Source organism: Cervus canadensis, chromosome 1 (genome assembly GCF_019320065.1).
Source record: "Cervus canadensis isolate Bull #8, Minnesota chromosome 1, ASM1932006v1, whole genome shotgun sequence".
NCBI classification, from domain to species: Eukaryota; Metazoa; Chordata; class Mammalia; order Artiodactyla; family Cervidae; genus Cervus; species Cervus canadensis.
This window is the reverse complement of record NC_057386.1, coordinates 14,489,771-14,503,441: the sequence shown is the minus strand read 5'-3', so window position 1 is coordinate 14,503,441 and position 13,671 is coordinate 14,489,771. Positions and strand designations below refer to the sequence as shown.

The 13,671-nt window shown below is 60.4% G+C and overlaps 1 protein-coding gene and 1 non-coding gene across 4 annotated transcripts in view; both read right to left on the bottom strand.

Moving 5' to 3' along the window:
• Nucleotides 1-749: 749 nt before the first annotated feature.
• The window catches only part of SCN4A (sodium voltage-gated channel alpha subunit 4), a 52,296-nt gene continuing 39,374 nt past the window's right edge, over nucleotides 750-13,671 (bottom strand). For all 3 annotated transcript variants that reach the window (XM_043464803.1, XM_043464794.1, XM_043464785.1), the window contains 11 exons: nucleotides 12,462-12,950; nucleotides 10,703-10,835; nucleotides 9,900-10,054; nucleotides 9,213-9,386; nucleotides 8,976-9,098; nucleotides 7,268-7,546; nucleotides 6,930-6,983; nucleotides 6,590-6,727; nucleotides 5,954-6,058; nucleotides 5,034-5,304; nucleotides 750-4,007 (listed from right to left, as the gene is read on the bottom strand). In XM_043464803.1, coding sequence (XP_043320738.1) covers nucleotides 2,782-4,007; nucleotides 5,034-5,304; nucleotides 5,954-6,058; nucleotides 6,590-6,727; nucleotides 6,930-6,983; nucleotides 7,268-7,546; nucleotides 8,976-9,098; nucleotides 9,213-9,386; nucleotides 9,900-10,054; nucleotides 10,703-10,835; nucleotides 12,462-12,950 — 3,147 coding nt within the window. In that variant the 3' untranslated portion in view covers nucleotides 750-2,781. The remainder of the gene's footprint in view (nucleotides 4,008-5,033; nucleotides 5,305-5,953; nucleotides 6,059-6,589; nucleotides 6,728-6,929; nucleotides 6,984-7,267; nucleotides 7,547-8,975; nucleotides 9,099-9,212; nucleotides 9,387-9,899; nucleotides 10,055-10,702; nucleotides 10,836-12,461; nucleotides 12,951-13,671) is intronic.
• TRNAR-CCU lies at nucleotides 4,660-4,732 on the bottom strand. Its single transcript has one exon. It is a non-coding gene; the product is annotated as a tRNA-Arg (tRNA).

Below are 13,671 nucleotides of genomic sequence, written 5' to 3'. Positions count from 1 at the left end.
ATCCACAGGGTGGGAAAGGGCTCTAGGACACGGCTGAGGGAGGTTGGGGTGGCCTGTGGGTGCCCCTCCCCAGCTCCCAGGAGAGCCATGTAACCTCAGGACTCAGAAAAGGGGGATACAGAAATCTTGAAAGGGACTAAGTATTTACTAGTTTAGAGGAATACAGCCCTGGCTATCAGAAAGCAAAATTAAATCTAAACTTATATTTCGCTCACTGGGATTGTGGCCTGAGCTCACTACATAATATTTCTCTTTGTCATAGGTCCATGGGATGCTGGGTCTTCTGGGATCAGAGGCAGCATCTGGGGGCGGGGGGGGATTGGTCCTCAGGAAAGGGAAGGGCCACACCGTGGACCCACAGGCCTCGGGTGAGGCAGAGAAGTGATGGGGGCTTCCAGAGAGGAGGGTCTGGGCACATGGGCCCCAACACCTATTTCCTGGGTGCTGTTGTGGGCAGGTAAAGGCAGTGTGGTGCTGCCTGTAAGCGGGGAGGGCAGGGTTGAGGGACCGACTCCTGACCTCATCTGGCCTCTTGGACACCAGCTACAAGGCTGGGTTCCAGCCTCCTTTTGGAGAGGGCAGGAGACAGCCAGACTGAGCCAGAGGAGGGAGCTGGGGCCCTTCTTATCCTGCCCTCCCCAATTCCTGGTAGCTCCCCAAGGCTTCCCCATTTTTCAATCCCCCCAGCCCTTCTTGTCGCCCTCAGCTCCCGTCGATGTCCGCACACAGAGGCACAGAAGGCAAAAGCGTACCCGTCCGAGGCACCGGGAGGTTTATTATAAGAACTGTACAAAGGAGCCTTCTGCTGGCCTGGCTTGGGCCTGTTCCACCCAGACAAGGTGCAATGGCCGTGGGTCTGCAGGGGGAGGAGGCCTGGACCCCGTTCAGCCACGCTGGCTCTGCACCCAGCCCAGTGGAGAGAGTTCAGTCCAACAGAGGCTGAGGCTCTGGGGCCACACTCATCCGGGCCCCGAGGAGGAGGAAGGAAAGGACGTGGGCAGGGTGCTGGTCAGAGAGGAGGCTGACCCCTGGAGGAACTTCTGAAGAAAGAGCCGGAACTGCTGCAGGAAGAGATGGAAGGAGCAGGGGCCTCCTTCCAGAGAGGACCCAGGCCGGGCCGGGGAGTGGGGCTGGGCAGTGGGTGTGAGGAAGAGAAGCAGAGAAGGCAGAGGGTGGCCTCACGGTGGTGAGAGAAAGGAATGCCCGAGCAGAGCGGCCGGGAGGCTGGCAAGCGGGGCAGACAGAAAGGAAGGGTCCGGCCTGTGGGCGTGCACGCAACACACACACACATGTTGTTTGGAGGTTTTGCTGCTTCCTGAGTTTTAATCAAACTGTTCACGAGAAACAAGAAAAAGAAGAGGAACTGAGCTCAACGGGGGTGGGGTGGGGGGCTCAATGTGCAAACCTGACCATGTGTGTTCACACTCACATACACACTCATAGCACAAGGATGCTTCCACGGACGGGCCGACAGAGAAGACACGCGCATACCCACTGGTTAAGCACTCCAGGGCACGCTGACACACAGGCACATGGATATACATGTAGACAAATGCATATGCAGGTTCTATGGGCCACAGTGGTCCACAGACTCACACACACACACACACAGGTGAGTAAATCCAGTGACCCCCAGCCGGCGTCTCACCCCCTCCTCCAAGCTCAGCCTCTGTCTATCCTCGGGAGCCCAGATCAGTGGTGCCAACAGAAGCACCGCTTGGGCCTGAGCCGGGTGAGCGGTGCCCGCCTCAGTGTTGAAATCTCGAACGTGAGCTCAGCTAGAACATTCTTAGGATCACTTTGAGGAGGGGAGGAAGGATGGGGCAAGAGGAAGAGAAGAGTGTGACGGGGGGTGAGGAGGGGACCCTGGGGCTGGGGAGGCTGCCAGGAGCCCAAGTGGTGCTGATGGAGGAGGGAGGAAGGCAGGGGGTAGGGAGGGAATCTTCTTCCCAAGCCCCAGGGACCCCGACCCCACCCCAGATGGGGTGCTCAGGCCAAGGAAGCCCCCAGCTTAGCGATACACTGGTGGGATCCAACCCGTGCTACCCACCCCATCATGCTTTCTAGAAAGAGATAATTCCCAAGGGGAATCTTCCCTTCTGCTCTTCTCCCAGGGGCCAGCCAGGGAGCTGAGGGGCCTGGGCAATGGATGAATCAGGAAAAGATTCAAGGGCCACAACCCAGCCCAATGTCTCAGCATCCAGTGGCCCTCCTACCCCACCCCCACCACCGGGTATGTGGAGCCATTTCCGAACCAGGGATGTTTTCCTTCTCCTGAGAATTCCTGAGCAGGCAGGGTGAGCCACATCCCAGAGGCCGGACAGGGTGGCAGGCCCTGGGCTCAGGTGTCTGCTCTCACTGAGGTTAAGACTTCCTTGTCCCAGAGGGAGCTGGAGGCCTGAGCCACTGCCTGTGGAGAGGTCAGTGGCCCTTAAGACTCTGGGGGCAGGAGGGCAGCCAATCCCTCCATCACAGGCCGGCTCCTCCCGAGTCAGGGGCAGAGACGCTGATGTTCTGACCTCCCCCGGGTCTGTGAGGAGGGCAGCATGGCCCATGAGGAGGTGAGAGCAACTTGAAGGTAAATATCGCGGAGGCAGCGGCCTCAGCCCAGAGTGGAGACTTCAGGTACAGTTCCCCCTTCCACGGCCTGGGTGACAGCCCAGCATGGACAAAGCCCGTCCCCAACAGGGAGCTGGGTCAGTCCCAGATGCAGAGCCCTAGCTCCCTCAGCGGCAGGCACCCAGGGGGTGCTTCGGGGCTGTGCCACCTCACCACCACCTGCTAGACGAGAGACTCTTTGACCCCTGGGCGCACCGTCTGCCCCGGGGGCGGGGCAGGAGGGAGGGGTGCGTCGGAGGGTCTAACGGGCCTGAGCCCCATGGCAGGTCCGGGGTCCCCTGTGGAGCCCCTCTCCTCCTCTTTGCTCGGCACACCGCTGTTCCCGTTGTCGGGGCCGTACATCTTGCTCATGGTGTCGGCGATCAGCCCCTCCTTCTCGGGGGCCCCATCCCCACCGCCGTCATGGTTGTGGCGGTACATGTAGGAGGCCTGCTTCACGGAGCGCTGCAGCAGATGCCGGCGGTAGGCCCTCTGGATCTTGATGGCGCACACTTCCTCATGCTTCCTCTTGAGTGTGGTGGTGATGGGCTCGTAGGAGACCTTGGAGGGGTTGGCAGCCATGAACTTCTCCTCCATGGTCTCCTTGAGGGCATCCATCTCCCCGGAGTCGCCCAGGACCTCTTTGGTCAGGGCAAAGAGGATATCCAGGCAGTGTATCTTGTCCCCCGGCACCATGGGTAGGTCCATCGTGATGAGCTTGATCTTGTTGGGCTTGGCGATCCTCAGCGGCTCCTGCAGGGTGTCCACGAAGTCAGAGAGGCGGCTGTAGTCGATGAACTGCGTGGCGTCGGGGTCGAACTTCTCCCACGTCTCATAGAACATCTCAAAGTCATCCTCCCCGAGAGGCTCGCTGCTCTCCTCCGTGGCCACGTTGAAGTTCTCCAGGATGATGGCGATGTACATGTTGACCACGATGAGGAAGGAAATGATGATGTAGCTGCAGAAGAAGCAGATGCCGATGGAGGGGTTGCCACAGTCGCCCCGGACGCTGGTGCCCGGGTTTTCCAGGTCGGGGTCACAGTCGGGGGGCCCGCTGTTGAGGATGGGGTTGAGGAGCCCGTCCCAGCCGGCCGACGTGGTGATCTCGAAGAGGCAGATGATACTGTTGCCGAAGGTCTCGAAGTTAAACATGTCGTCGATGCCCGCCTCCTTCTTGACATAGGCGAAGTTGGACATGCCGAAGATGGAGTAGATGAACATGACCAGGAAGAGGAGGAGGCCGATGTTGAAGAGGGCGGGCAGCGACATCATGAGCGCGAAGAGCAGCGTCCGGATGCCCTTGGCCCCGCGGATCAGCCGCAGGACCCGCCCGATCCGCGCCAGGCGGATCACACGGAACAGCGTGGGTGACACGAAGTATTTCTGGATCAGATCGGAGAGCGCCAGGCCTGCAGGGAGGAAGCGATGAGGAAGCACTGCTGCCCTGGGAGTGGGCGGTAGGGTCGGGGAGCAGGGGGTAGGCGCAGCTCCAGGGGGCATGGTGTGCTGGGCTCGTCTACCCCAGGAAGGAGCAGTAGAAACTCATTGCTCAGTGTACAGCCCGAGTGGCCTGACCCGTTAGACTCTCCCAGGGCTCTTGGGGCCCCAGGCTCCATCTCCGCCCCGACGCAGCCGGGTGGAGGTGGGATGTGCCAAAGTGGATGGAAGGGTGGGAAAGGCCCATTGCCAAGGCTGTTCACAGACGCCATGGATGGGAGGGACGGGGAGGACAGCTCTGGGTGTGTGACTATGGGCATGTCGCCTACCTGGTTTGTGACTCAGTTTCTTCATCTGTAAGATGGAGGCGACAACAGTCCCAGTCTCAGGACATTTGTTAGGAACAATTACTGAGCTAATACTGTGAAGTGCATGGCCTAGTGTCAGGCAAACTGCAAGTGATGGATAAATGATAGCTAGTTACTGTCATAATTACACACACCTCTCCTGTGTGTAAGGCTCCTAGAACCATCTTCTTCTTCTGTTTTTAAAGTTTATTTATTCGGCTGAGATGGGTCTCAGTTGTGACATGTGGGATCTTTAGCTGTGGCATGCGGGATCTAGTTCCCTGACCAGGGATCGAACCTGGGACCACTGCATCAGGAGTGCAGAGTCTTAGCCACAGGGCCACCAGGGAAGTCCTGGAACCATCTTCTTATGTTTTTCCCGAAGCACATGGGCACCTGAATGTGCATCTCCAGGTCAGGTGAATGCTTCTGGAGCTGTGGTCATGTGTGCATGGGTAACAGGCTGCCTGGGAACTCACCGTGTGTGCTTCTGTGCATTTAGTGTAGACACTGGGTACATACGCAGGTGTGTGTGTGTGTGTCTGTGTCTGTGTAAAAGCATACCAAGTGCATGGGCAGGTGTGCATGTGGACACGAGGATGGGGACCCCGGGCCTTCCCGAATGACTCAGCCCAGCCTGGCCCTGCTCACCCACAATGGACAGGATGACAACCACGAAGTCGAAGATATTCCAGCCGACGGTGAAGTAGTACTGGCGCAGGGCCAACATCTTGAGCACGCACTCGCCCGTGAAGATGATGATGAAGACCATGTTGATGTTGTACAGGATGTCCACCTTGAGCTGGCTCTGGTCGTCCGTCTCCACCATCATGGTGACCATGTTGAGGCAGATGAGGATCATGATCGTGATGTCGAACGCCTGCTTTGTCACCAGGTCGTACACCAGGCCCTGGATCTTGTTCTACAGCAGGGGTGGGAGTGTGGGGAGGCGGGCGGGTGGGTGTCGGGGGCAGTGGTCAGAGCAGGACATGGACCGGCAGGAGGTGTGAGAGGACACGACACAAGAGTATGGGGAGCGGGGAGAGAAAGGGAGAGAGAAAGAAGGCATTAGGGCCTGTGGTGGAGTCGGCCGGGGCCGCGGGAGGCGGGGAGACCCACGGAAACGGGCCATTCTGTGGGGTCTGTGGGCCTCCTTCCTCTCTCTGGGAACTTCCTGCCGAATTAAGGGCCCTCAGCAACCCCTCATCCTTCTCCCGAAGTGGTTGCTCACTGTGGGAGCTGTCTGGACATCCTCTTCCTCCCCTTGCCCCCAGAGGCCACCAGCTAGGGAGCTGAATGGACACCGGGGGTGCTGTGCAGGGCTGGGCAAGGGGTAAACCAGTGCCGAGTTTATCAGGCCACTGCTGCCTGCACATGAAGTGTGTCTTTATGGAGAGGCGCCCCTCACAGCAGGAGTGCCTCACCTTCCTGCAGGGGGCCCCAGCCTCACACCAGGGACACAGCCTGGTGGGCAGAGAGCAGGCTGCCTTTTGCATCCCCACCCCCAACAGGGCCCCCTTAGGCAGGAGCCTCATATGGGCTGTAGGTGGAGGGGCCCGGAGGGCTGGTACCTGGGGCCGGGGAATTGGCTTCTGAGGCTTCTTGGAGCCAAGCTTCTTCATGGCGTTATAGTATTTCTTCTGTTCCTCTGTCATGAAGATGTCTTTCCCTCCAAAGTACAATGGGATGGGGCCCGTAAGGTTGGAGGGTCTCCCTCCTCAGCTTCCAGGACTTCCCTACCTCAGACATCACCTGTAAAGCACCCCCCATCCCAGCCGGGGGGGCTTGGTGGGAAGAGGGAAGGAGGCCTGCTTGGAGGGCCAGAGATGGGGGTTGAAGGAGGCAGGGAAGGGGACGGAGGGGTCTAGAGAAGGGGCGGGTGGGTGACAGACAGAAGGAAGGGGCTGGCACAGTCCTCATGGCCCATTTTGGGCCACCTTCCATCAGTATTTCACTGGGTCCTCAGAATGAGCCAGCAAAGCAGGCAGCATGAACCTCATTTTGTACAGAAGGAAACCGAGCTTCTCAGCGGCCCCATCACTGGTTCAAAGTCACCTGATGGGATCGGAACCCAGGCTCACTGCCTCGATCAGGTGCGCAGATAGCGTTTGTGAACATACGAAGGAAGGAGTGGAACATACAAATGGGGTGGGAGGAGGGAGCCCAGCGAGGGGAGGACCGGGGGGGAAGGAGGGCGAGATACTCATCTTCTTCTTCTGCTGGTTGAAGTTGTCGATGATGACGCCAATGAAGAGGTTGAGGGTGAAGAAGGAGCCGAAGATGATGAAGATGACGAAATAGAGGTACATGTAGAGGTTCACCTCGTACATCGGCTGCTCTTCCTTCTGTAGCGGTCACAGGACAGGGGCGGGTGTGCGGGCTGGGCAGGGGGCACACGCTGCCTGCTCCCTGTCCCACTGTGGGCCCATCTACCCCTGTAGGCGGTGGGGTCTCGGGGGCTCCCGAGGAGGCGGCATGGGGTGGGGATGGATCTGAGTCCTTTCCCCCGGCTCACTCACCGGCCACGTCTCGGGGACCCCCACTCACCTCCCGGGAGTCCACGGCGGCATACATGATGTCCATCCAGCCCTTGAAGGTGGCCTGCGAGAGTGTGGTTGGGTGTGAGGGGAGGGGCTACTCCCTGCTTCCACCATCCATGAGTTTCCCTCCCCGCTCCGGCATGGTCCACCCCAGAAGCTGCCTGCTCCGAGTCCCGCTGGGCAGGCATCAAAATACAGACAGGTATGGACACGACCTCTGGGTCCTCCAGCCCTGGAAGCAGGTGGGGGGGTTCCCTAACGAGGAGTGGCCGTGGGCTCAGTCCCAGTGAGATTCCAGGGGCATCTCCACCCCCGCCTCATGCAGGGGCCGCACGTCACACTCACCACCTGCAAGAGGGAGAGGTAGCCCAGACCCACGTTGTCGTAGTTGACCTTGATGTTGAGCCAGCGGACCTGGCCCGTGTGCATCAGGCTTTCGCACTCGGACTTGTTGTTGACCTCGGTGATTTCGAACCGCTCGGAGGTGGTGGTGTTGATGCAGTAGTAGAACTTGCCGGCAAATAGGTTGACGCCCATGATGCTGAAGATGAGCCAGAAGATGAGGCAGACAAGCAGCACGTTCATGATGGACGGGATGGCTCCCAGCAGGGCATTCACCACCACCTGGGGGCCGGCGGTGGGGAGGAGGGAGTCACTGCCAGATCCTCTCCCAGGCAGCAGGGTTGGGGGCATCACCCAGTCTCCTCTGGGAGAGGGCTCCCCACCCACACCAACCAGGGGGGCCAGGCAGGGAAGACTTCCTGGAGGAGGGCTGATCTCAATGAACCAGGCCTGCAGGAGAAGTCTACTGGGCTTTTTGTGGGGGTGGGGGGTGGTGGGAGCAGGGAGCTGGGGTAGGGGGTTGCCGGCCTGCTGGCTGAAGAGGGCTCTCTGCTTCGCTGGAGCCAACAGCCCAGGGTGGGGAGCTGGGCTTCTCTGGAAGCAGCCTGGCCACGGGTCACCAGGCAGGAGACAAACACTCTTTCCCCGGCCCCCATAGGAAACTCAGTCCCCGTGACCTGGCCCCCCGGCTCATCTGCTCACAGGATTAGAGACAAAGACTCAGAAAAGAACGGGGCCTTTGAAGCAGCAGGAACCTTGGGGACTGGAGCTCTGTGCCCAGCCAGCCCTGGCCACACAGGCCAACCTCATTGTTTCCGGCTGAGCTGAATCTGAGAATTATCTGTTTTCAAGGAGAAGGAGTTTCATGACCTCCAGACCAAGTGAGTGGTGTAAGCCGGGTGATGCCCAGGGCAATTCTATTCCTGGCTGGGTCACCAACCAGCTCTGCGGCCACGGCCAGGTCATTTTCCCCCAGTGGGGAGGGGTCCCTGGCTGGGCCGGGCTCTTGCATGGGAGACCCCAGGCTGAGTGCCCTGCTGATCTGCAACCGTCTGCTTCATGGAAGTCTGTCCCCGCCCCCCAGAATAGGCCTTGCTCTTAACAGAACCCCTACTTCCACCTCTGGCCGGGGAAGTCCCCTTGGTCTTGCCTGAACCCTGTATTTACCTGTCACTTCCGCCCTCAAGGGCCTGAGGGAAGGATGGGCAGGTTCGGAGCCCTGGGGGGCCCCAGTCTGAGGCTGGGGAGAGTCACCTATAAACCCACAGACCTCCTTCCTCTCCTGCCTGGGTGCCCTCAGGCCCCTCTTGGGGGCGGCTGCAGCCTCTGCTGCCCCCTGGTGGTGGCAGAGAGGAGTGACGGAGGGGGCTGAGGGCAGGCACGGGCACCTGGGCTGGTGTGTGGGGGTGACTTGTTGTTGTTGCTCAGTCGGGTCCGACTCTTTGCGACCTCGTGGACGGTAGCCCGCCAGGCTCGTCTGTCCTCCACCACCTCCCGGAGTTTGCCCAAATTCATGCCCACTGAGTCAGTGATGCTACCTAACCATCTCATCCCCTGCCACCCCCTTCTCCTTTTGCCATCAGCTGCCGGGGGGCCCCCCAGACCTGGACTCCCGGTGGTGGCCAGAGTACAGACACGCCCACAGCCCCCTTCCAAGCTGTGGCTGCTCCCCCAATTCTTAGCCCTACTCACAGTCCCCCTTGACACCCACCCTCATGCCCTCAAATCGAGACAAGGCCCTCAGGGGGCGCAGGGCCCTCAGCGTCCGCAGGGATTTGATGGGTCCCAGCTCCGAGTAGCCCAGCCAGTTGGCCACCAGGCTGATGATGGAGACCTGCAAACGGGAGGGCGGGTGGTCAGGGAGCGCGGGGCCTCGGCCCCAAGGGGAAGGCCTCTGGATCTGGCTCCAGAGTGGGCGGTGGGGCCGGGCGGGGTGGGACGGACTCACGTCCACGATGAGGAAGTCGAGCCAGCACCAGGCATTGGTGAAGTACACCTTGAAGCCATAGGCCACCCACTTGAGCAGCATCTCCAGGATGAAGATGTAGGTGAAGACCTTGTCGGCGTACTCCAGGATGGTGCGGATGACTCGCCGCTGCTCGATGTGGATGTCCTCGAAGGCCTGGGGGCACCAGCAGGTGGGTGGCCAGGGCCCGGAGGCTGGGGCAGCAGCCACATCCCTAAGGCTGCTGGTTCCCAGGGGTCTGGCACTGGGGTCAGGTGCGGGGGCAGACTCCCCACGCCCATCATGGGGGTGAACGGGGGAGTTCCTGGTGGGGGGAAGCCCCTCAGCTCCCCTTCCCCAGACCTAATGACAGGAATGCTCACTAACCTGCAGGGGGGTTCGCTGTGACACAGGCTGGCCCCCCTGAGCCCACATTCCCTTCCCACCTGCTCCCTGGTCGGGACCTGTCAGCCAGGGAGGCACATGGAGTCAGAGCCCATCTGCCTCTTCGTGAAAATGAGCACAGTCTGCCACACACCCTGGAAGCACTGAGTTCTTTAGGGCTCTCTGGGTTTGGGCCTGTCCAGCAAGTGTCCCTCCCACGATGCGGAAAGGAGGGAGCCCTGGGACAGCCTACTTCCGGCCTGACCCCTGCCCCTGCCCCTGCCCAGCCCCCAGGGCGGTGCCTACCAAGGCCCCACTGCTGAGCAGGATCATGAAGACAATGAAGGTCTCGAACCAGTTGTGCTCGACGATCTTGAAGCAGGCCCTGCGGAGGGTCCACCACTTTTTCCCTCGACCCTGGGAGATGTCCACGTAGAGGAAGGGAAAGCGCTGCACGCAGGCTGGGGAGGGAAGGCGGCGGGGGCACCCGTCACGGGCTGCCTGAGGAGCATGATCAGCCCGTTTCTCCCCTCCCTCTCCCAGGATGTGCCCCCTCCCCACCCGGACTGCATGCAGAGACACGCCAGAGAACAGGGGTGCGGGCCACCCATGCAGGTTCCATGGCTGTCAGTGGTCCCCATCCTCCTCCACGTTCCCCAGGCAGCCTTCACTCTGCACAGCCCAAACCCTCTGGGCAAAGAATGTTCCTGAAGGGCCAGGCAGGCCTCTCTCTGGAAGATGAAGCTGAGGAGGACAGCCCTAGAGAAGCTAGTGCTGAGTGCCGGCCATACCCAGGGCTCTACAGGGATTCTGTGCGGTAGCCCACGGGCTGCTGGGACTGTCGCCCACGGCACACTCGGCAGGGGTCAGAGGGGGCGGGGGCTCAGAGGCATCTGCTCTGACACCCCTTCCCGGGGTCGCATTCTCCAGGGTGTGGAAGGGCAGGGCATCATCGGAGGAAGAAGGCCCTGCCTGCTTTTGGTGACTCGCCTGTCCCCAAGCCATCCACAAGGAGACGGTGAGCTGAGGCTCGCCTTGGGCCCTGGCCTGGCCTGCCCCTTCCAGGGTCTGCCGGGCTGGGGGAGGCACCCCGGCGGGCTGGCCCTCACCCTCGGTGAAGCACTCCTCTGGCTGCTCCCCATCGGGGTTGTCCTCGGCCTGCTCCTCGGGGTCGTCCTCGGGGGGCTTGTAGTCGGCAGTGCTGCAGACGGAGGAGTTCCCGTCCAGGGGCTGCAGCGGCTTCTGCGGAGGCCATAGGGTCACGTGACCCCTGGATCCTCCCTCCAGGTGGGGCAGAGGGGGTCTAGATGGGAGCCCTGAGGGGAGGGCCCAGTAGGGAGAAAGGGAAGTGGGGGTGGGGGAGGTGGAGCAGACTCATTCATTCACAGATTCATTCATTCATATAGCCCTGGATTGTGGAGCCAGCACCTGGGTCTGTGCAGAAGAATCCAGGCCTTGGCCCTGACCTCGGGGCACTTGGATTTGAAGAGGCCCTGAGATGCTGGCTAGGGAGGGAAGGAGTCAGGATGGAGCAAGGTCTGAGCCTTCCTATCCTCTGTTCCGCTGAGGAATCCAGGAAGGATGGGGGAATCCAGAAAGGGTTGGGGCAGGGGCTGGTACTCCAGCCTGGCCAGACCTCCCTCACCTCCTCCTGGCCCAGCCTCCACTCCTCAAGGGGCCCCCTTCATGGCTGGGGTGAGGCCCCTGGAAAGGAAAATGGAGAGGGTGGCAGGGTGTGGGCAGGGGGCAGCTGTCAGAATGGTGGCCAGAAAGGGAGGGCCTGGTGCCCAGTTGACAGAAAGGGAAACTGAGGCACGGGCCATTAGGTCGGGCCAGATGCCCACTGAGCCACTGGCCCTGCCTGTGCCCCCCACCTCCCACCGCCCCTCGGGAGCTGTGCCTGCCCCCTCCAGAGTCCCCAGCGCCTTGGCCCTGCTGCTGTCCGGCCCTCCTCCACCCCCACTCCTCATACCGAGGTTGGTGCCACGTTTCCCGGGGTATTTATAGCTTGGCAGGCACTCGGCTCCCTGGTAAGTTAGCATGCCATGTATTTGGGGGGAATAAGGAGTCAAGAGCTTTCAGGGCAAAGTTTATTCAGGCTCTGGTGACTGCTGGGCCCACGCTGCCAGGGTGGGGGTGGGCAGGGGGCCCTGCCCTAGCTTACGTGCTGATCCTTCCCCTGATGGAGCTGCAGGGTGGGCAAGGGGCTCAGCCTGAGCTTCTGGGGGCAACCTCTCCCAGGGGAGAGGCGGGGGGTGGGCCTCAGGGGTCCAGCTGAGGCTGGGGCCCAGCTCTCCAGTTCTCCTTCAGCTCCATCCCACTGGACCCCTGACCCCCTCTCCTCAGCGTCCCCAGCCCAGACCTGGCACTCTGGCCCACGCTGGGAAGTTGGGACCGGGTCCCCCCCACCACCAGTGGAGGTCTACACAGAAATAGATGATAATAGCAAGAACTTGGTAGGGGCTTCTTGAACCCCTGGGCAGGGTTAAGAGAGGCCTCTTGGGTTCCAGCCCTGGATTTAGGCGTCTCAGGTGAAAATATGCTATCACACAGCGCCACCTGCTGGTGAGAGGGGACCCAGGTGGCGCTGCGGGGCAGGAGTGCAGGGAAGAGGCCGAGGGTGTTCAGACAGGGGGAGCGGGTCATAATAATGGTGTTTATAAGTCAGCATTCACAGAGCTGCTCTGCACACAGCATCTCATCTAATGCTCACAGTAACACCACAAGGCAGGTACCATTACCCCCACCTTACAGATGGAGAAACTGAGGCTTGGAGAGGCTGTGTGCCACGTTCAAGGTCACATACAAACGCAGAGCAACCTCTGTCTGACTCCCTGCCCCTGGGTCCGGGCCTTGCTACGGGCTTACCTTGACATCCTCAGGCTCAGAGAAGGTGTCGGTTTCCTCCTCTGTGGGCATCTCCAGGTCAGACTCCTCGGAGGCGATGGGCACGTGGATGGTCAGGTAGGGGTTGTTGATAAAGTTGAGGTGGTCCAACTCGATGCTGGGGGGAGGGCCGTCAGCCAGGCCCATGTGGTTCAGGATGTGGTTGTCCTTCTTGAGGTCCTTGCCATCCTCCTCGGGCGGAGGTTCCTTCTTCTCGTCCTCAGGGGCACTCTCCGGAGCTTCGCCAGCCTCCCCAGCCTCGCCGATGCTTCCGAGGCTGAGCATGATAACCTTGGGGCTCAGGACTTTGCCATGGAGCAGCCCCACGAGGAAGGCTTTGGCGAAGCCGATGCCCCACGTGATGCGAGCGATGGCAATCTGCAGGTTGTTCATCTCGCCATCCTCATCCGAGGCCGCCAGGCTGTCAGCACTGAAGGAGCTGAGCAGCAGGGCCAAGAACAGGTTCAAGACCTGGAGAGCAGGAGGGGAAGGGGAGCCCGAGCTCAGCTGCGGGGCCCCGAGTGTGCCACCTTCAGGCCATGTGAGGGTCCTCGGGCCTCCAAGCCAGACCTACCTCACGGTGGGCATTAAAGAGGGGCGTCATCTAAGAGAGGGCTTCCCTGCTGGCTCAGATGGTAAAGAATCTGCCTGCAATGCGGTAGACCTGGGTTCGATCCCTGGGTCGGGAAGATTCCCTGGAGAAGGGAATGGCTACCCACTCCAATTATTCTTGTCTGGAGAATTCCATGGACAAAGGAGGCTGATGGGCTACAGTCCTTGGGGTTTCAAATGGCTGGACACGACTGAGTGACTAAACAGCAACCACAGCACCTAACAGAACCCTCAAGACGGCTTGTGGAGCTGAGTGCTACCGTCATGCCCACTTTACAGATAAGGAAACTGAGGCTTGGGCACAAGAGAGGACTCTGCTGACCATGGCGGAGGCAGGGTTTGAGGAGGCCCATTGGGTGACAGGGACTCTTCTATGACTCTGTCCTCCACTTCCACTGCTAGGGGATGCAGATCAAAAACTAGAGCTCACGTCTCCAAGCTTCCAGGACTTATTGGGAGCCTGAAAATTTTGAGCCTTATCTCTTGTCTTGTAAGTGGGACTTTTAATAGCCCATGGGCTCCTGATACATGCTCGTGTGTCCTCAGTCATGTCCGACTCTTTTCGACCCCATGGACTGCA